The sequence below is a fragment of the Neophocaena asiaeorientalis genome, unplaced genomic scaffold (assembly GCF_003031525.2).
Source record: "Neophocaena asiaeorientalis asiaeorientalis breed wild unplaced genomic scaffold, Neophocaena_asiaeorientalis_V1.1 scaffold123, whole genome shotgun sequence".
Classification (NCBI taxonomy): domain Eukaryota; kingdom Metazoa; phylum Chordata; class Mammalia; order Artiodactyla; family Phocoenidae; genus Neophocaena; species Neophocaena asiaeorientalis.
This window is the reverse complement of record NW_020173666.1, coordinates 4962688-4983846: the sequence shown is the minus strand read 5'-3', so window position 1 is coordinate 4983846 and position 21159 is coordinate 4962688. Positions and strand designations below refer to the sequence as shown.

General features: G+C 43.4%; 1 protein-coding gene across 2 annotated transcripts in view; it reads right to left on the bottom strand.

Annotated features, from left to right (window-relative positions):
* Nucleotides 1-21159, bottom strand: part of UST (uronyl 2-sulfotransferase) — a 298078-nt gene that overhangs the window by 68437 nt on the left and 208482 nt on the right. For both annotated transcript variants that reach the window (XM_024748054.1, XM_024748053.1), the window contains exons 6-7: nucleotides 3888-3985; nucleotides 1893-2050 (exon numbers count right to left, since the gene is read on the bottom strand). In XM_024748054.1, coding sequence (XP_024603822.1) covers nucleotides 1893-2050; nucleotides 3888-3985 — 256 coding nt within the window. The remainder of the gene's footprint in view (nucleotides 1-1892; nucleotides 2051-3887; nucleotides 3986-21159) is intronic.

The following is a 21159-nucleotide window of genomic DNA, read 5'->3' as shown; positions in this document are numbered from 1 at the left end:
GTGTAAGTGCACCCGGAGGGTGGGAGCCCAGGGCAGTGTAGACGTGTCTCGCTGTTTTAACCACTAGTATAGCTGGACTGTGTGAACTGGTAATGTGTTGGCTGGCCTGCGTTCTCCCTAGGGCAGCAGCCTCAGAAGTATTTCATATATTGCTATGCCAAACTCAAAGGGGAGAAAAATCTTTATAGGTGGAAAGATCACAGCTAAAGACAAAAGAGCTAACAGTCACTCAATCTTCAAAACTATGTTCTACTTTAATTAATGGGCTTCTAGATCACGGGACGAAGGCCTACAATTCCTGAGAAGTCAGGTATTTAAATGAGGAAAACAGTTGGGAAGTGAAGATGATACATCCTGACAACAGTAGGTAAGTGAGCCCTTGGGGCTAAGATTTTTGTTTGTGGTTTATTCGTATTTAAGAAGAACAAAGATTAAAATGTCTTCTTCTAAGTTATCAGACCTACGCTTCTGAAGTTGACCCTTGGTGTGCTGGGCTGTGACATCCTGTGAATCGTGTCAATCCCAGATCCCAGGATGGATGAAGTACGTGGTGTGGCCTCACCCATACTCTTCCCAAGTGCTGGGATAAGAGTGTGTTCTTCTTATCTGACAGCTATGTGTCTCCAAGACCCAGTCAGCCTTTTATCTCATACTGTACATCTCACACCCCCACACCCTCACACACTATACAACAAGATAAAGCTGAAGAAGGGAAATAACAATGAATAACGTAAACGTTTTCTTCAAAGGAGCCTGATTTAGGGTGAGACTCCTCCTTGCACAAAGACCAGAGTTTACTTTGTCCTACAGAGCTAAAAACTGGTCACAGGAGAACTCTTTAAATTCTCTGAACTCTTTAAATTGCCCAGAGTTGAAAGAGCAAAGGAAGGCCCTATTTCAAAAAATGACAATTTAGAGTTTGTTATGCTTCTAGCTATTCCAACCACACTTCTTGCTGCGGAGACACACCTCGAGGTCCATGGTCATGTAAGTACATGCGAGTTTGCCTCTGAATAAGAGTGTTGGGAGACCAAGGCAAAATCACCTTCCCCCAGCAAGTCCCTGGTAGTGGTAGGGCCACCCGATGGAACCAAAGTCAGGGCTCCTGTAGGCAAAACCAGTTCACCTGGGCATCAGCACCTGTCAGTGATGCAGGTGTGGTACGAGGTCCCTGCCTGGCTGCGTGGCGTGTGAGGCAGAGGCTTCGTCTGGGGAGCCCTTCCTCTGTGCCTCATTTCTACAAAGCAGAATAATACCTTCCATTTCCCGACAACAAAACAAAACCATCAACGGATTAGTGAAGAGGTATTGTTGAGGCAGCAGTAGATTAAGAACAGGAAAGAAACAAACAAAGTTGAGAAGAACAAATGACGGACTTCTGAAAGTAATGATTTTACAGTGACACTATGGGCAACCCTTATAATTGCTTTGCTGCACTCTCTTTCTTCTGTTTGGATACCACTCCATCTATTAGAGTAAAATCATAATTGTATTCTCAATGTGCCGCTTTATGGACTCTATGTGCCAGGATTTGCTTTTGTCAAATGGAAGTAGGGCCAGAGTTACCTCATCACACTCCCCCAGGGCTCCAACACACACCTGCCTGTTCACTGGTTCACCCCAGCACCAGGGCACGGCCCACGGGAATGCTGCCCATCTCACTTTTCAGAGGGAGAAACGGAAGCATCCGGCCTTTAAAACATGGCGAGTTTATGTTTGGCCCTGAAGCTCAAGGTTTTGGTATCTAAATCTCGTGGTTCTAACCTTGCTTTGAAGCCAGGGGAGCTCCCCTTCCCTAACAGAAGAGATGATTTCACGCCTTTATTTCCCGAGTCCTTTTCAAGGTGAGTAAGCCTCAAAACAGAGAAGCACTTGCTTACAGACAGAGTTACCTGGGTCTTTGTAGATACTGAGCACACCCTTGAAGTAATGAGGTAAAAATCTTTCCAGTAAAAGCAGCACATCTTCCAACTCTTCAAGAATCCCCACAAGCAGGAAGTTTTCATTCACGTTCAGCTTTGCTCTTTCAAGGGCCCACTCACCAGGCTCCCTTTATGGATATAAAAATGATTTTGAAATCAAAGATTGGTTTTCGAATTGCAGCAACAACATGTTGGAAGCTTCTCCCTTCTCCCACCCATCCCCAGTCACGTAAGTCCAAATCCCACTTTCTCCAGGGCCCAGCGAGCCCCACCTAAATGTTTGTTAAGAGAAAATGGGCCCAGGCAGCTAGGTCTCAACAAACGCTGATTAGAATGGCCTTTTAATAGGAGGACCAAACCGAACCCATAAAGTTAGAAGTTTTGAAGTATGAAACTTACTGATTTTGATTTCTGTAGAAGTCAAAATAGGTGTCAGGTCATGACCACTAATCATCTTATTCTTTTGAGGAATTTAAAAACAAACTTTTTTTTTTTCCTTCAATCACAGAAGGAAAACAGCCTAATCTTATTTGTAAGGCAGATCCGTGTGCCAACAACACTGATATGAATGTAACGCCTGGCTGGTGTTGACTATCTGGGGGAATTTGGGCAAGCCAGGATTCTTTTTTGAAAATTTTTAATAATCCTTACTTAGCTCAAATAATTGTCCTCAAGGTGGAACAAGGTGACATTTTGAAAGCATTTTGAAAATCACCATGAGATAAGGCATCAGAAGTCCTCGCCCCAAGATCAGGAAATATATAATTTTAAAAGTACTTTAAGGAGTTGGAATCTTGTTTCTTGGAATAAATATCCTCATTTGGACAGAAAGCGAGTCAACTGGCCCCAAATCTTCCCAGGATCTGAAGCCCTGACCGTGAAGCAGAAGGCATTTACTCCAGGGGCCAGGGTGGGTGAGGGAGGCCTCCTGAGCTCAGGAGTTTATAATGAAGCAGAAAACTGACACTTCTAGCCCCAGAATTCTGACCGTAAACCAATTGGTTAACTCGGCAAAACGTCAATAATAACAACACACATAATAACTAAGCAGCAATCACAGTGTAAGCAAAAAGTACGAGTGAGCTGCAACTTGGAAACAGCTGTGTCCCCCCCAACCCCTAGTCTCTCAAGGAACACAACGACCTTCTAATCAATGTCTCCTATCGGGGAAAATGCTGCTTCTGGCAGCAGGGTTTATTTTCCACCAAGCAAAGATAATATTCATCGTTACTACCATTTCTTCTGGAGGCTACACATTTGTCTAGTATAACGAATTTCAAGTGTAGCTAGACCAGAATCACCTGGGAGGTGGTCACAGATGCCTGGGCCTCACCTCAGAGACTGTGATCAGGTGAGGGGTCCTAACAAGTACCCCAGGGATGCAGATGCAGGAGGTGGGTGGACCACACTGAGGGCCCTTACTATCTGAATAAGTCACTTTCTAAAGAAGGTCTTGCAACCAAGTAAGGTTGAGGAGGGATCTCTAGAAAGTACTTTCTTCTCTTTTTACTAAGTATGCCTCAGGAGAGAGACACTCTGGAATTTTGGGTGCGAGCATCTAGTGTTTCAGACCCAATCAGACACACCACACTGGCAAGGACAGCTGTGGATGCAGCACCGTCACTACAGAGGAGCAGGTTGGGCGCACCCCCTGGGCTTTACTATCTCATGGGCTGGGGAGTGACAGCTGTACGTCAAAGGTGAAGAAGAGTTTGGCTGGCATTTCAGTTACACAGCTTTACGGGTGGTTCCCAAGGCCTCTGCCAGACCTTGATTTGTTCATTTCTTTATTTATAGGACATTCAGAATCTCAAATGCCGTCTTGAAAGATTAACAGTAAATATTAACTGAATTCCAGAAGTTAGAGAGACTGGGGACGCAGAAGACGCCCACGCAGTGCCAGTCGGTGGGTTTCCCGTCATTGTTGTCCAAGTGAGCACGTCATGAGCCTGTTTCAGTCCTTACCTGCATCTGGGATGCTGTCCACAAAAGTACGGAATGATGTAAAACAACCTGGGGTTGGAACACTCAGGATAGTTTTCAAGGATACACTCGTTGATGTCCTAGAAGGGAAAACACAGCAGTGAGATGTCTGGCGGTCTCTGCAGGGCTTTGTCAAATGTCATACAGTGTAAGTAAAATTGATACTCTAATGATACGGGAAGGCCTTGAGAAGATGTACAGAACTGATGGATTTCATGAGAAGAAATGAAATCCCTTTTTTGCCTTGCACCAGCCTGCTTCACTGGCCAGGTACACATACGGTCAGAGCATTTCACAGAGTGCTGGTTCTGTTGAGTTAAATGAATTTCTGCGTGTCCCAGTGGCCTGAAGTCTCTAGCTAGATGACAAGCATCTTGGAGCAGTTCAACTGACTGTGGCTAGCTGTGGCCCCAGCAGTTATGAGAAACTGAGAAGTATACAGTGGACACTTAACAAATATTTGTTGAATGAATTCAGTATGACTTAATCATCCAGACTTAATCAGAGATCCCTGTACAGCCAATCCTGTAGAAATGTGTTTCCCTGTGTATCCACATGTCCAACAAATACTTATTAAGTACCTACAACAGTCACATAGAGGGTCTGTAAATTTTGGAGGGGCTATTTTTTTTTTTTTTTTTTTTTGCGGTAAGCGGGCCTCTCACTGTTGTGGCCTCTCGCGTTGCGGAGCAACAGGCTCCAGACGTGCAGGCTCAGCGGCCATGGCTCACGGGCCCAGCCACTCCGCGGCATGTGGGACCCTCCCGGACCAGGGCACGAACCTGTGTCCCCTGCATCGGCAGGCGGACTCTCAACCACTGCGCCACCAGGGAAGCCCTGTAAAACCATTTCTAATGTTATATTAGGTTAGGAAGTGGCCGGATGTTTGCATATAGACATTATCTCACTTTCAAAAGCAACAGTTGTGATTTTCAAATAGAAAATCTGGAATTTCTGGATAGAAAATTTCTCTTCTATGAGGTTGAGTGCAGTGTCTTTGTCAGCATTACTAGAGCTTACAATGACATGAAAAGAAGGGCTAAAAATCCTCTTTCCTCAAGGCAGATTACATTGGATACCCTAGATAAGACATGTCTGGTTCTTAGGTATTTCTAAGGAGAAAAGATAACCCAATTTACAAACAAACCAAACAGCTATGGGATGTTTCTTCAGGGACAATACTGGCAAGGCAAATTAAGAGTGGATATAACTCAGCAAACATGGTCCTATGGTCAATGAAGTTTATGAGTCAGTTGAAGCCACTGAATCTAATACCATTAGGGTAAATGGTTAGTTATTAAAAGGTTTTTTTTAGTTCAAGTTGGAAAATATGACTTAAATATCTATTTTTTTCAACAACATTTTCTTTTCCCTCTCGTGCTTCTTTGGTTTATATACCACTGAAATAAACTACACAATTACAGTAACAAATTCAACCGGAATAAAGAGATTTAGGAACAGACACACTCCAGCTGAGCACCTGAGCCTATTGTGGGAAGCACAGGTGCATAGTTCGCAGAGAGAAGTATACGAGAAGCATGTGGAATGGTGTGCGTCAGCCCATCCAGCCACGCATGAAGTGAAGGCAATAAGAGCACCTCATTGCATATGAAAACCCATTACAAATGCACGATGTTAGACCCCAAATACCTTTCTAAGAAGAAATTGACACAGAGGGATGTATGTATAAGACTATTCATTGCTATAAGATTTATTACAACAAAATATGGCAGAACGTACAGTTCGTTAATGGGGGATTGATTCACAGAGCAGTTATGGCACATTCCTATGATGAAATACTGGGCACCCAGCAAGGATAAGGAGGATCTACATGCACTGTCCTGAAAAGTGTCTGTGATGAGTTTTCAGATGAAATAGGACAATATGAACATGTAGGACAACATAAAAATAAAATGTGTTTCCATAAGGACAGAAATATCTGGAAGGGGCTTCCCTGGTGGCGCAGTGGTTGAGAGTCCGCCTGCCGATGCAGGGGATGCGGGTTCGTGCCCCGGTCCGGGAAGATCCCACATGCCGCGGAGCGGCTGGGCCCGTGAGCCATGGCCGCCGAGCCTGCGCGTCTGGAGCCTGTGCTCCGCAACGGGAGAGTCCACAACAGTGAGAGGCCCGCGTACCGCAAAAAAAAAAAAAAAAAAAAAAAAAAAAATCTGTAAGGATAAACACCAAACTGTTAAAAGAAGTCATTTATGGTGGTAGATGTAATGGAAGATGGGAATAAAATGTTTTTGAAATGTTAGCTTTAATTATAATATATATATTTTAGTTTTATCATCAGAAAAGTTTATGGAGATCTACACATTGTAAAACAAACTAAAACTTGTATAGAGGGTGACCAGGCTTTGCCATGAGGATGCTCTGACCTCCCTTCCTCCCTCACCCTCCAGGTATCCTCTGACAGTTGGCTTCCCCCAGGGACCTGAGCCTTAGGTCAGAGTGACCCAGGAACTGGGCTGGGGTCAGAGGGAGGGAGCTAGGAGCTGGGTGGGAAGCAGAGCACAGGAGACTCCGGGCACGGCCAGCGTGGTCAGGAGGGTCTGTCCTCTGAGGTCGAGATTTCACAGCAAATGGCTGAGTAAAATGGTAGTGATTTAGGGGGTGTCCAGAGATCTGCCCCACACACAGTCAGCCCCCCAGAGACTTGCATTAACACGAGGGGTGGGGCAACTGAGCCCACCAAAGCCTCCTGCAGAGACTCTGACAGCGCCTGCGCTTCTCTGAGTTCACTTTACAGTGGCCTTTTAAGAAGAACTTGTGTAATTGTTTAGGTGGTGACTCCAGGAGGGCCCAGATGCCTGCTCACTGCATCTCCAGTGCTTAGCGCCCTTCCTGGAAAAAGCAGACGTGCAATAAATACTCAGCGACTGAATGAGCAAATGGCAGAAGGAACAAGCCAAGACACACACTCCTGATTCTGTTCCCAGAGATCCTGGCCTGGGGCTCGCAGGAGGGGGCAGAGGGCATCAGTTGGTGGGGAAGGGGAGGGCTGAGGACTGCAGGGACCTAGGAAAGACGTTTCTCTACTGGAATCCACAAATAACCTCTCACGGTCAATTTATGGGAAGACATAAATTCCTAGTTTAAGAATTACTGTTAACAATTCTTCCTTTCTTAGAGCAAGGCATGTCGCAGGAGATTTCAAAGAGTTCCATTTGAGCCCATTAGGTTGATGGATGGTGTTGGCCACAAGCATCTTATGGAAATGCTATAGGAGGACATAAATACAAGATGACTCAGATGTAAGACCAAGCGGAAGCAGGAAACGAGCTGTGAAGACCCACGCACTCAGCTGCCTACGGCTTGGCCACAGTGAACACTCGTCTGCTTCCCGGCAGCTCAAGGACGCGGGGCTTCGGGAAGCTGCTCCTGGCCACTCACACAGTCCACTCTTACTGGAACCCAGAACTTCAGTGAATGACCTTTCAGTGTTTTGGGCAACCAAATGTGATAAGTGTCAACACAGCTGTTCCTCCAGTGCTCTGCTCCAGTCCCCCCCAGGGCCATACGGTTTCCCCCCAGAATTAATGGTTTTCTTTTTGGAGTTAGGCTTCGCTATCTTGTGTTGTTTTACAATCCCCTTTTTACACTGAAGCTCTCTTTGTACGTATATAGTTTAAAATGATTATGCGATTTCATTTTTTTCTTCCCATGCAGTGTTTCTAGGATAAGGTTGTTTTAAACGAAAACCTTAATATTTATTTTAAGACTTGCTCTAAGGTCTTCACGACGGTGATGATTTAGCCAAGCTGGCCCGCTTGCCAGACTGCTTGCCAGTGCTTGATCTACGATTTGCTTATCTGGTCCTTGGATCTTGGCAGCTGCCATGGCACCCCACAAAGTGTCCCCTTGCCCAAGACTAGCCCTCTTGTAAGACTGGGTTTCAACATAAGACCCCATTCTCCCCACATTCTCAATTTATTCGGGAAATGAGATATTCTCTAGGAGCGAACATTCAACTGAGTCCTTTTAATTGCCAAAACTACAAAAAAAAAAAAAAAGGCCAATTTTGGTTGAAATTTATTCTAAACTGTGCTATTTTTAAAAGCATACACTTACACCCTCTAGGTTTTCTTAGTGGCTTCACCTTCTTCCACTTTGATCAGACAGCAAAATCACGTTCGATTGATTTTCTCCCGTAACATTTTCACTGGATAGACTGTGATGAATAACACGCACCAGTCAAATGCCAAAGGGCCCTCAGTGCCCAAAGGAAACCCCAGTCACTACAGCCAGATCCCTGGGGCTCACTCCCGAGTCCTCTCTCACCCTCACTGTTCACGTCATTCAGTGGCCCGACCCTGCAACCTGACCCCTAAATGGTTTTCTAACCTGCCTTCTGGCATCCATTCCACACCTCAGGCCCTGCTCAGCTCCTTCGCAGCTGGTTAGTATCTCTTCCTTTCATCTCTTCTCCCTGAACACATTCTACACAAAGTTGCTGCAGTAACTTAGCTGAAATGCAAATTCATCCACTTCACCCCTCTGTTCAAAAGCTTTGAAGGACTCTTAGTGACAGTGCAGTGGCAATAAGGATCAAGTAGGGCACCTGTTAAGAAATGCTAATTCCCGGACCCTACCTTGATTTAACGGAGAGCTTGATTTAACAGGTTTTTCTGGGGACAAGGCTAGAAATCTGCATTTTATTTTTATTTATTTTAACATCTCTATTTGAGTATAACTGCTTTACAATGGTGTGTTAGTTTCTGCTTTATAACAAAGAGAATCAGTTATACATATACATATGTTCCCATATCTCTTCCCTCTTGCGTCTCCCTCCCTCCCACCCTCCCTATCCCACCCCTCTAGGTGGTCACAAAGCACCGAGCTGATCTCCTTGCGCTATGCGGATGCTTCCCACTAGCTATCTATCTTACATTTGGTAGTGTATATAGTCAGTGCCACTCTCTCACTTTGTCCCAGCTTACCCTTCCCCGTCCCCGTGTCCTCAAGTCCATTCTCTAGTAGGTCTGTGTCTTTATTCCCATCTTGCCCCTAGGTTCTTCATGACCTTTTTTTGTTTGTTTTTTAGATTCCATACATATGTGTTAGCATACGGTATTTGTTTTTCTCTTTCTGACTTACTTCACTCTGTATGACAGACTCTAGGTCCATCCTGCATTTTAAAGAGGAGCCTTGGTGATTTTGAGAACCTGGTTGCCCTTCATGGGCCTCAACACTGGGCCAGAAGGTAATTCCACGCCTGGCTCATCTGGGTTCCTTGCCTGGAATTTCCTTCTGCCTCCTCCCCTGGTCCCATAGTGGGCCTAGGTTTTGGCAGAATTCCTGGCAGGACGAGTGTTAGTATATATGCCAGTCCACCTGTAGCGAAAGGAAGGCTCCAGAAGCTGGAGAGGAATTCAGGATCTGACAGCAAGTTCAAGGTAACTCCTGGTGAGCCTTCTGGGTAGACAAAGCACACACAACCTACACTGTGTGCTTTGCAGCCTCCTAACCATCCACAGTCCCCATTTAAAACAATCCTCTCCCCTCTTACCAAACTGAGAGTGGTCCTGGGACTTTGCTCCTCTAGTAAGACAAAATAAGTGAAGTCTCTAGTATATTTCTCATTCATTCCACGATCTTTCGTCATCAAGCCCCCTCCAATCCTATGGCTAATCCTGGGCCCAGAAAGGAGGGATTTAAGGAGTTCCAGTAAAAGGAAAAGTTGAGCTACACATACGGTCCATGGTGAGGTGAGGGCTGTGCCAGATGGGCAGGGCTCCAGCACCCCCCAGCCCTACCAAAACCGGAAGAGCTATGCTTTGCCTGGGTTTATGTATTGGGTTCCGTATAAGATTTCAGCTGATAACAAGGCTCTAAATCTGAAAATCATTGCTTCAGGCCAGCACGCAGAGGCTCAGGGTATTGGAACAGCTAGCATGACCCCCATCACACCGCCCCTCCCTTTGCCCTATATAAGCAGGTGATTCTGATTGTAGGGCCCAGGAAGTCGGATCTTACTAGCTGGGTCATGACTGTTTGGGTCCTATGATTAAAGAGCACCTTCTGGAAAAAGCCAAAAATATGAGAAAACATTTTTCCTCTTCCTCTCCTTCCTAGGGTCCAGGCTGCTGAGAGTTCTATTCTTCCCCCTATCTCACCCTTTAAGGAAAGAGGGGGTACCAAGCCCATGCTAGCAAGGGGAAGAGTAGGTCTCTTATGTGTACAACAGTGTTAAACACTATAGAGTATCTATATTCTAAATGTCAAAAATATCTTTAAAAATGCACGGCATCTTTTATTGAAGAGAAATTTAATTTATTATAATTTTGGTGTATAGTGTCAATCCCTTGATTATTTTAGTTTTCATTATCAATTGTGAATGAATAGAGGCCCTTTGAACCTATGACAAGCTGGGCACGAACGTGGCCTTCAGGAAGGCATACGGTACACAGGTGGGGTGCTGGGCAGACTTCCCGAATTCAACTCTCTGAACGTTTTGAAAGCCACACCTGCTGGGCCAATGCTGTTCCAGGCTCCTGGGCAGGAAGGGCTGCCAAGTATGCAGAATTCTGCCAGATTGTGCAGTTATTTTATTAGGCAAATAAATGTCTACAGATTCTAGTGCAAAACCACTGGGCCCAACCCAGTTTTGTACAAACATTTTCAAAAGTAAAAGTGGAATACATTATCAGTCACTCCTTTTCATAATTATAGTTTTTTTGGCTAACGATCATTTCCCTTCCTTCTACATATAATGTCTGGAATATTTGCACAAAGAATATCTTTAAGCGGAGGTTAGCCCCCAGTGGGAGTTACTTAAGAAACCACTGGATACCCTAAATTTTATACAAGTGGGACACTTTAAGAAAGTCCATCTCGACAAAAAATTTCAGGCATAAATTTTATAGAATCATAAATTATGAGAACTGAATTCAGTGACTAGCTGAAGGAAGACTCAGGAAAAAGAGGTAGAGGAGGGCTATCAATCCTTTAGTGCTCTTTATTAGAAATGAAACACATGATAAACTTCACCTGGGATTCTAATTTTAAACTTTCAACTAGAATTTTCTCATAAAATTTACATCTATGATGCTACAATATGGTCAAATGCAATCTGATTTCAGAGATTCTTAATTTGGAGTAGCTCAAAATCGGTTGCTTGTTGTGTTTAAATAAATCAGGCTGAAATCTTCAACAAACCAATGCCAAGGTCCTTTAATTATTTTATGAATTAAGGCATCTACTGTACATAAGACATCATGGTAAGCACCCTGGCCTCAAGTAGCTGACAAATAATTGTGCCTGTCTCCCTTTACTTGTAGTTTACAAAATGTAACTTTACTAACATTTATATAGAATATATTCTTGGTAGTGGTTCCCTTTATTTGTATGTGGTTCCCTTTTTATTAATGCTCTTACCTTATATTAAAATTTGTCTTATAAACTTTTTTTTAGCATTTAAATGGTGACCTTTTCTCATCCCTTTACTTCCAGTCTCTATTTTCAACAGATGACTCCCTCTCCCTGTTTAACAGATGAATGTAATCATTTACCTTATTATGATTATTGATATATTTGGATTTATTTTTGCATCTTTCTTTGTGTTTTGTTTGCTATTCTTTTCCTCTGCTTCTTTTTTTTCTTTTCTGTTGGTTTTTAAAGTTTTTAATAATACCACCTGCCTTTCTTCTTCTGCTTTAGAATCTAAAGATTTTCTTTCTACTATTTTCACAATTACCCTTACATTTTTTAATGTTCTAAGATTTTTTCCCCCAGATATGTGGTTCTGACAGCTTAAAAAATACAAATGATAACAATGCAGCTTAAAATACTCTCATTACTTGAGAAGTACTGAGGAGAGGTGCAGAATTTTAAGAAATCATTCATAAATGGTCAGAAAGATGAGCTGATGGAAGAGTCATTTAAAAATGTTTAACGTTCAAATTTGATTAATATTTCTCTAGTAAAGTCTGAAGTAATTTGGTCTTTCTATATTTCTCCTGAATCTGGAAAGATCTTAGCACTTTTAATTATCCATTAAACACTGCCCATCCCATCTTATCAATGTTGTCTAAATCTAATCCTTTTTTAACACAAAAAACTCTTCGCACTCAGTGTTTAACTCATTCTACCAACAGGTGTTAATCAATGGCTATATTCACTGTTGCATCTTGTGTCCTGCACCTTCCTTACTTCTCCTCATAATCCATCTTTTAATGATCCTTGATCCTTTTAGTGAAGTCGTTAAGTGGTTAACTCTTTCTATGTCTGAAAAAGTCTATAGAGTGATTGTGTAGCTGGATATAAAATCCTAGGTTGATGGTTATTTTCCCTCAGCACTCTGAAGGTATTACTCTGCTGTCATCTGGTATCTACTGTTGCTGATGGGAAATCTGCTATCAGCCTAATTATGCTTCCTTCACTGGTCATCTGTTTTTCTGCCTTTTCCTTGATACCCTGCAGTTTTACTCTAAAATATTTGAATGTAAATTTAACTTTGTTTATTCTGTTCATAGGCTGTGGCTTTGTTCTACCACCTCTCTAGGTCTGCCCTTTAAAAGCCATAGTCCCAGTGATGGGTCAGCAGTCATTCTGTCTGGCTTTCTTTGCTTGGCTGTGAGGGAAGTGTGGCTCCCCACCTGAGGCCCTGAAAGCACTGAGCCTGGTGCTGGCCCCCATCTTGACAGGGAGCCCAATGGCTGGCTGCCGCTGCCCCATTCTGGACCACAGCTCAGCTGGCCTGTGATTTCACCACGGCTCATCACTCTGGTATTGTTCCAGGCATGGGGACCCTCTTTGGATTTCCTTTTTAAATATTCTTATCTAACATTGCTATGTGTTTGGGGCCAAGGGAGAGCGAAATCTCTATACCATCTCGCTTGGGGGTCCTGTATGGGCTGTTCACGCTTTTTTTCCTTCAGGGAGTTCTATTGGAAAGAATATGGAGTGCAGAAATGTGTGTGATGGATGTGGGGAGTGCACCTTGCTGAGTCAGAGGAAAGATGCTTGGTAAAATGTCAAGTCCATGCCAAAGCAAGGTCACGTGTTTATTGAAATGTGATCATTTCTGCTTCATGAGGATGTCAGAGGCCAAAGCACAGTTTAAGCCGGACCTCGAACAGTATGATTCCTGAGGATTCTTATTACAGACCCTGCAAGATATTAATATATTGTATCAGGGACTTTATTATAATGCTGTTGCTTTGAACCTTTTAATTGCTTCAAGTGTGTCGCCGAAAGTTCCAATATGTGAAGTATACCACGAACACAAAAATGGCATAATCTTCCCTCTACATTTTCTCTATTAGTATTATGTAGACTCTTCTGGAAGGAAAGCCTCCTGTCTCCTCTCTGTATGATGGTACCCACCCAGGGCCAGGCAGGTGCTCTTTTATAGCTCATAAGAGTAGCCTTTGAAGATGATGAGATTTTAATTTGAATTGTGCTATGCCTAGCAAATCACCATGGGAATCTGGTAAAAGCTTTCAGAAGACACTGCTGTTTTTCAATAAACAACATCATAAAAAATTCAGCAGCAGAGTGAAATGCAGAATGAAAGTACTGGTGCATTTTAATCAGAAAATGCTTAAATGATATTGTGGATGAAGATATATCATTATGGATATATTTTTTTAGTAGACATCTGGAGGACTGAAATGTCATTAAATGACCTCTAACCCACTCCCTGCTAGAAAAAGTACATTCCAGATTTGGGCTCCACTTAGAGGAATAATGACTTTGGGGCTTTGTGATTCTAGTCTCCAAGGCCCAGAAAAGCCATGTGGCTGGACCTCTGCCACCAGCAGCTCTGCCGTGAGCTCTGAAAATGCTATCTTGGTTAACCAGCCCCCTGTGGGCAATTCTGCCCTGTGCATTCGGCCCAGCACAAAGATGGCAGCAATCTTTGCAAAAGGGGGCTATGCTGATTCTATTTGGAAGCATAGAGTCAATAGGACTCTCTGTCCTTCTAGCACGACTAATGTTGAGATGCTGATCAAGCCCTTAAAATAAGCAGGAGGACAGGTTTATGGAGAGATCCACCGCCCTCTCTCCTACCTAGTCACATAGAAAAATAGGTCACCACTCTGTGGGCTTTCTGTGGGGTGGTAGTATGATATCATTCGAGTGGATTGCCAGTGGCTCTTATGGGCCTACAGTTTTCCCACTCTAGATCTTAATAAAACCATGGAAATACATTTTAACTTGACTGCTTTCCGTGCAACACCAGAAAGAAAAGATGCCGGTAAAACTTAGGCCAGAGATCTGAAGGACCACTGCAGATTTTACTTCAAAGTTGAGTTATGAACTGGAAAGAAATGCATCACTCACCTCATATCTGTTCATTTCACCTGTTAAAAGAAGCCTCAGGAGTAGGCTAAGTCCCCACACAGTTCAGTATCTCCTGGAGGTAGTACTAGGCAGACAAATCAGGCTCCAACAGAGCTTCTCCACTGACCTGAGACTTTGTGAGTGTAAGAATGGCAGGAATTCCTGGGAAACCAAGTACGTCCTTCAAGGGTTTTTACACCATAAAAATTATTTATGACTCCTTTGGGCCACACAAGTTTCTAAAAGCCACAGAAACTGTCTTAACCTCATAGAATTTTGATGATTTTGCCTTCCCAGCTGAAGAGGTTTAGAATTCCCTTTTCTTTCTTTCACATCCAATAGTCTAATAGTTTTGGCCTAAGAGGCCAAATCTAACCACAAAAGTCACACTTTCAACTTCTGGTTATCCAGGGCATAAACAACATGTCTGTAGATCTTTGAAGGCTCACAGCCTCTCCTTTCTGTGGCCCCGTAGTCCCAACTCAGAAGGTCATACAGAATCCACAACAGGTTTAATAAAGAGAAATTGAAACTAAAGAGCCAGAATGATTATTTTAGATGAACTGGGAACTGCAGTTTCTTAAGACGGTGTAATCATGAGTGACTAAGAATTGACTGGGAGGGCTTCCCCGGTGGTGCAGTGGTTGAGAGTCCGCCTGCCGATGCAGGGGACACGGGTTCGTGCCCCGGTCCGGGAAGATCCCACATGCCGCGGAGCGGCTGGGCCCGTGAGCCATGGCCAATGAGCCTGCGCGTCCGGAGCCTGTGCTCCGCAACGGGAGAGGCCACAACAGTGAGAGGCCCGCGTACCGCAAAAAAAAAGAGAAAAAAAAGAATTGACTGGGTGAGAGAACTATAGGAGTGAATAGGCGGTTTTGTTTTTGAATGCATTGATTAAGGGCTATCAAGGATTCAGCAACATTGGATAAAGCAGTCGTGGAAATACAAGGGCTTGACAGTTCACCTCACCCCTAGAAGGAAAGCTATGCAGTGAGAAATACAAGGAAAGCAGGGTGAAAACTAAAAGAGCTTAGTAGTGGGGTCCGGAAGGAGAGCTGTGGTTTATAGGGAGCATGATTCCCGTCGTGAAAAGACTTACTAGGACCACAGTGAAACCCTTGACTGACGAAGTGGTGAATAGCCACCTGGTGGATTATTTGTGGCAAATTTAAAAGCGCAGGCTGGCTTCCTACTCTCGGGATATTTTCAAATCACCAACTTACCTCTCCACCCTTAAGTCAAAGAATAAGAATTCATTTCAATATTAGCCCAAGAAAAACACAATCAGAGGAGGTCACAATGCTAGAATACCGTTATTAATTCCAAGACTAAATACAGTGGATTTCAAAGCTTTCACCAGAAGAGTGGAAAATTTCCCCAGGGGGTTATGATTGGTTTCACTCTTTCGGTAACCATACTGTAAATTCTTTGCTTCTTCACTTTTAGCACTAAGGGCTAGATAGTTTCTCAAAGTACAATAAGCCTAAGGATGCTGCTTTGATTTAAGAAGCAGAGAAAAGGAAGGGAGTTATTGATATGAAACGATTACCGTTTTTCAAAAAGAGTAACCAACATTTTAGAAAGTCCCATTAGAGAATCCTCGGTAGTCCTAGACTATTAGGGAGACAGTGCCCAAGACCTTCCTCTCTGCAGCCCACGACAGTTCTCCTTTAGAGAGAGTCAGGATTTAGCAGGAGGTATGTGCTGCTCAGTCCTATAGAAGGTGGAGGAGAAAATCATTCTCCTTATGCTACATTCTTGCTCTGGACTTGTTAGGTCTAAATCTATCTCATTGATAGTCAGAATTTGGGGATTTAAGATGTCAACTGACATGGAAACAAATGCATTAAAAAACAAATGTCATCCCTAGCTGTTTCTCCTTGCCAGTAAAGACTGAGGGAAGCAGGTGGTTATTAACTTGGAGTACAGAGTACAGACACTCCCCCACCCTCGCAAAGGGGTCTGGGGCTATAACTGTATTTCAGTATGATTTGTTTTGCATTTAAAAACATTATTCTGAGAGGTCCGTAGGCTTCACTAGACTGCTAAAGCGGTTCATGACATGAAGGAGGTGAAGACCCTCCGTACTGGATATGGACAGGAGGCGTATGTCTCTGCCGTAAGATGTATTTCCTAACTTGTACTACAGCACTGGCCCATCCAAAACTGTCAACAGAAGATTATTTTTTACCAAGATTTAAAAAATTCCACTTCAAAGAGTTGGAGAGCAAACTACAACAACCACCAACAAATATTTTTATGCAAATAAGAGTCCCCTTGGTGGTTTCAAGTGCTTAAAAGGATTTCTGTACTTGACACTTAATCTAGCACAGTGGTTCTCAAAGTGTGGTCCACAGACTGCTGGCGGGACTTGAGACCCTTTAGGGGTCCACAAGATCAAAACTATTTTCATAATCATACTAAGGTGTTATTTGTATTTTTGATGGTGTCAACATTGGCACTGATGGTGCAAAACGGTGGTGATAAGTGGTTGGCTCATTAGCATGAATCAAGATAGTGGACCAGGCTTCCCTGGTGGTGCAGAGGTTAAGAATCTGCCTGCCAATGCAGGGGACACACGTTTGAGCCCTGGTCTGGGAAGATCCCACATGCCGCGGAGCACCTAAGCCCGTGTGCCACAACTACTGAAGCCCATGTGCCTAAAGCCCGTGATCCACAACAAGAGAAGCCACCGCAATGAGAAGCCTGTGCACCGCAACAAAGAGTAGGCCCCGCTCACTGCAACTAAAGCCCACGTGCATCAACGAAGACCCAACGCAGCCAAAAATTAATTAATTAATTAATTAAAAAAAGAAAAGACAGTGGACCAGACGTGACTAGATATTGTGGTACTCTTCACCACTGCACATACTTCAAAAAATTTTTTAACTTAAGAATGTCTTTGAAGGAGCAGTAAAAACTATCAGCTGTGCTCAAATTCAGCCCTTTCAACTCTGTGAGGAGATAAGGGAAGATTGCATAAAGCACTTCTGCTACTGACCTCTCGGCAGTCTGGTGGAGTCTAAGGACCCACTTCTCAGATCAATGTGCTTGAATGTGTAAAATAAAACATATAATAGTAGAAAGAAAACCAAATATATTGAATTATTTATCAAAATACTAAAAAGTCGGGGTAAGTAATATATGTGCTTGTTAAAATATTAAATAACAAGATTTCCCAGTGGGTCTAATATCTACCATCACATCAATCCAGGTATTATGGTAGTGTGAATGGTTACTTAAAGAGATCTCCAATAGGAGTAACTGATATAAAACAGAAATGAATTCTATTGGTGACATTATAGGTATTGTGAATACTGCTATAGTTTGTTGCCTATATTCAAAAATGAAGGAAATGCTAAGTTAGTGAAAATAATGACGTATTTTTTTCCTCTATTGGAGTTCATAGACTCTCCTGGACTTTATCCATGGACAATTATCACCACCTGACTACTGCCTATTATTTGTCTATCTATTTGTTTACTATTTGTTTCGCCTCACTAGGGTATCAGCTCCAAGAGAGGTGGGACTTTGTGTTGTTCAGAGCGGTCCCAGGGCTTTGAAGGGTGCCCGGCCCGGAGCAGATATTCAGCCAGCATTTCTCAAGTGAATGAGGAAGTACCATCAGTTCCAGGCCCTACTCAATAAACTTGGCCCATCCTCCTCTTTCCACTTCTAGGTCAGACTTCTAAAAGAACATCACTGCAGATTTCAAATTTACACCTCTTATAAATATTGTGGTTCGGAGCCAGTCTCATTATTTGATCCAAACTGTTTTAGAAAGAAGTTGGTGCTTTAAAAGAACTTCTCAATCAATGAATACAGAGTCTCCTAGCACTGTTCTCTGGGGGTCTGGGGATGATCAGCCCCTACTACTGTGCCCTACTGGCTTTCACAGAGAAAAGGCAAATGACTGAAACACAAGAATTTTCTGCAAAATCCCCAAAGTAAAGCTTCTGTGCGCTAAGACGGAAAATATGAATCTGAAAGTCTGTATATCTGGGATTATAATTTTATCCACGAGAACACCCTGGTGTCATGTGAACGAGGTCAGACAGGTAAATGGAGAAGTAGCATCCAGTTAACTTGTACCTGAATGTTTTCTTTGGCTTCTCAATCTTAATGCACTAATTTGCTTAACTATTCAAATTCCAAAGCAAGAAAGATCTCCTTGGTGTCAAAGCTTAGCCTTGCTCCTTCAATATTTTTATTATAAAATCAACCCATGGGATTCCCTGGTGGCGCAGTGGTTGAGAGTCCGCCTGCCGATGCAGGGGACACGGGTTCGTGCCCCGGTCCAGGAAGATCTCAACATGCCGCGGAGCGGCTGGGCCCGTGAGCCATGGCCGCTGAGCCTGCGCGTCCGGAGCCTGTTGCTCCGCAACGGGAGAGTCCACAACAGTGAGAGGGCCGCGTACCGCAAAAAAAAAAAAAAAAAAAAAAAAAAAAAAAAATCAACCCATAGTTTATTATAGAATGTACGGTTAAGCGAAAAAAGGAAAATAAAAAGCAACCCTAAATCTGCCACACAAATATAAATATTTTAAAATAAAAGATATAAGGAATTAAAATATAATAGATAAAAAGAAAAATATTTTGGTGTATAACCCTTTTTAGTATTTTTTATATGAAAGTCTATTTTGGTTACTGTGGGTTGTCCTGACTCTAATGCCAAATTCCAAATAAAATATTAAAAATAACAAAGGAAGCAACGGTCTTTGAACTTTATTACCCTACACACATATTTTTCTTTTTATATTTAAGTGTGAAATTTCTTCACAAAGTGGCCCTGTTTCTTTAGTTGCATTTCCATTGACTTAAATGTTCCTCCATCTACATTACAAATGGAGAGGAGTGGAATTAATAAAGTAAAAACTCACTGATTACCCAAAAGCTCAGGAAAGTTTGTTATTTACCATATGAACTGGCAACTTATTATTAACTCTTGTATTTGAGGAAGAGATGTGAAGATTAGACAAAGCCTTCACCTCTCAAATGAGAATGGTCAATGGCCCTGGCTGGGATTTGATGTCTCAGTTTTACAGGTCCCGTTTTGGAAGAGTAAACGTGGCTGCCTTAATTTAGTAAGTTATCTGTTAACCTGGAAAGACACGGGACAGAGCTGGAGACACATAATCTGCATTTGCTGTTGTGAGAACAGATGCTTCTATTAACGCAATCTAAGTTGTTTTCAGTTTATTTGAACGAGGATAAAGACCAATCACTTTTGTTTATCCATTATTTTGGTAAGAGTCTCATGGGTTACTTTTTTTCCCCTTAATGCCGTGGCCCTCCGTCAAATCAGTCTACAGTATTGGTAAAATGCTAATGCAGTTTGTAAAAAGTAACGGAGACCCAGGTGTTGGATTTCTGCTGTGGCTTAGCTACTCCTTCACAGAGGGAAGGCCCTGAAATTTCTGACTTCAATATTCCACCTCGGTTCTTCCCTCCCTTCACTGTCCTAAATCCTTTTGAACCTTTTAAACTTTTTAACCAAGGTTTTTATTTGGGGGCACTTACTGAGGTCAAAGAACCCCACCTTCGTGAAGTTCCCACAAAGCCATAAATTGCTTCTTTAGAAGTCTAGAGGCTTCAAATGATAACAAGAACACTGTGAATTACACGTTTCTTGTATTTTCAAAGCCTTTGAACACCTATTATCCCATTTTTACTGGCTGATGGAGGATGATGAGGTTCCTACATTTCTAGAAGGGCCATTCCAGAGGAGCAGAAGTGGCTGTAAAGCTCACTCCTGGCTCACTCACTGGTGGTAAAAGGGTGTTGGAATGTGGGTGGGAGAGAGTGCAGGCTCTGAGCTGCTGACTGACAGGCCAGTGAATTACCATGAATTAGCCGGAAGCAGGGCAATGTGGAGGAGGAACCAACTAGCTGCATCCTTGGAAACAGGCAGAGGTGTCCTTTGAAGAGTGGATTTGGCAATGGAAAGAGGCGAGTTGCAGTGTTGAAGTGCAGAGGGCTGGGGCGTGGCTGGGAGGGGGCAGGGAGCATGAGACAGTGTATCACCTCGCAGGTCTACACCTGCAGGTTAGAGACAAGAGAGGCGGGCTCCTCTGGCTTCCTGCCTGTCTTTCCATGGAGAACACCAGCCGAAATGAACGTCTGGAAGTTTAGGCTGTCCTGTTTTTTAAATAAGTGAAATTAACCAGGGAATTGACATCATGATGCAGCCTCTGCCTACCTGTCCAACCTTGGGTCCCTGTTCCCGCCTCATCCTTTATGCCCCAGCAACCTTTGCTGTCTTTAGTTCCTCCTAAGCAGCAAGCTGTCTCAAATTATTCCTTCTCCGCCTGGCTGCCTTCTACTTATTCAGCAAGACTCAACTCGTGTCACCTCCTCCAGGAAGCCTCCAGACATGACCTCCACAGCCATCCACTGATGCTTGTAGATAATGCCCTGGTGTTAGGACCCAAGGGCTATGTGCCTGCCTCTCCCCTTAGACTGTATTTCTAAGAGCAAAGTCTATCTTGTTTCCCCAGCCCTTACCACCGCACGTGGCCCAGAGCAGACGCCCAGTGCCTGTTCGGCTGAATGATACACGTTTGATAAAAGAACACATACACATGCGATGAAGATGAAGAGGGTTGAAGCAAGGAATAAAACTTGAACATGGGGCTTCCCTGGTGGCGCAGTGGTTGAGAGTCTGCCTGCCGATGCAGGGGACACGGGTTCGTGCCCCGGGCCGGGAAGATCCCACATGCCGTGGAGCGGCTAGTCCCGTGAGCCACGGCCGCTGAGCCTGTACGTCTTGAGCCTGTGCTCCGCAACGGGAGAGGCCACAGCAGTGAGAGGCCCGCGTACCGCAAAAAAAAAAAAAAAAAAAAAAAATTGAACGTGAGCTTCACAGCAATAGCAATTTGTGTCCTATTCCCTGATGGTCCCAAGTGCCAAGAAAAGGGCCTCTCTCTTACTTTTTATTTAAAAAGTGTTTTTTTTTTTTTTTTTT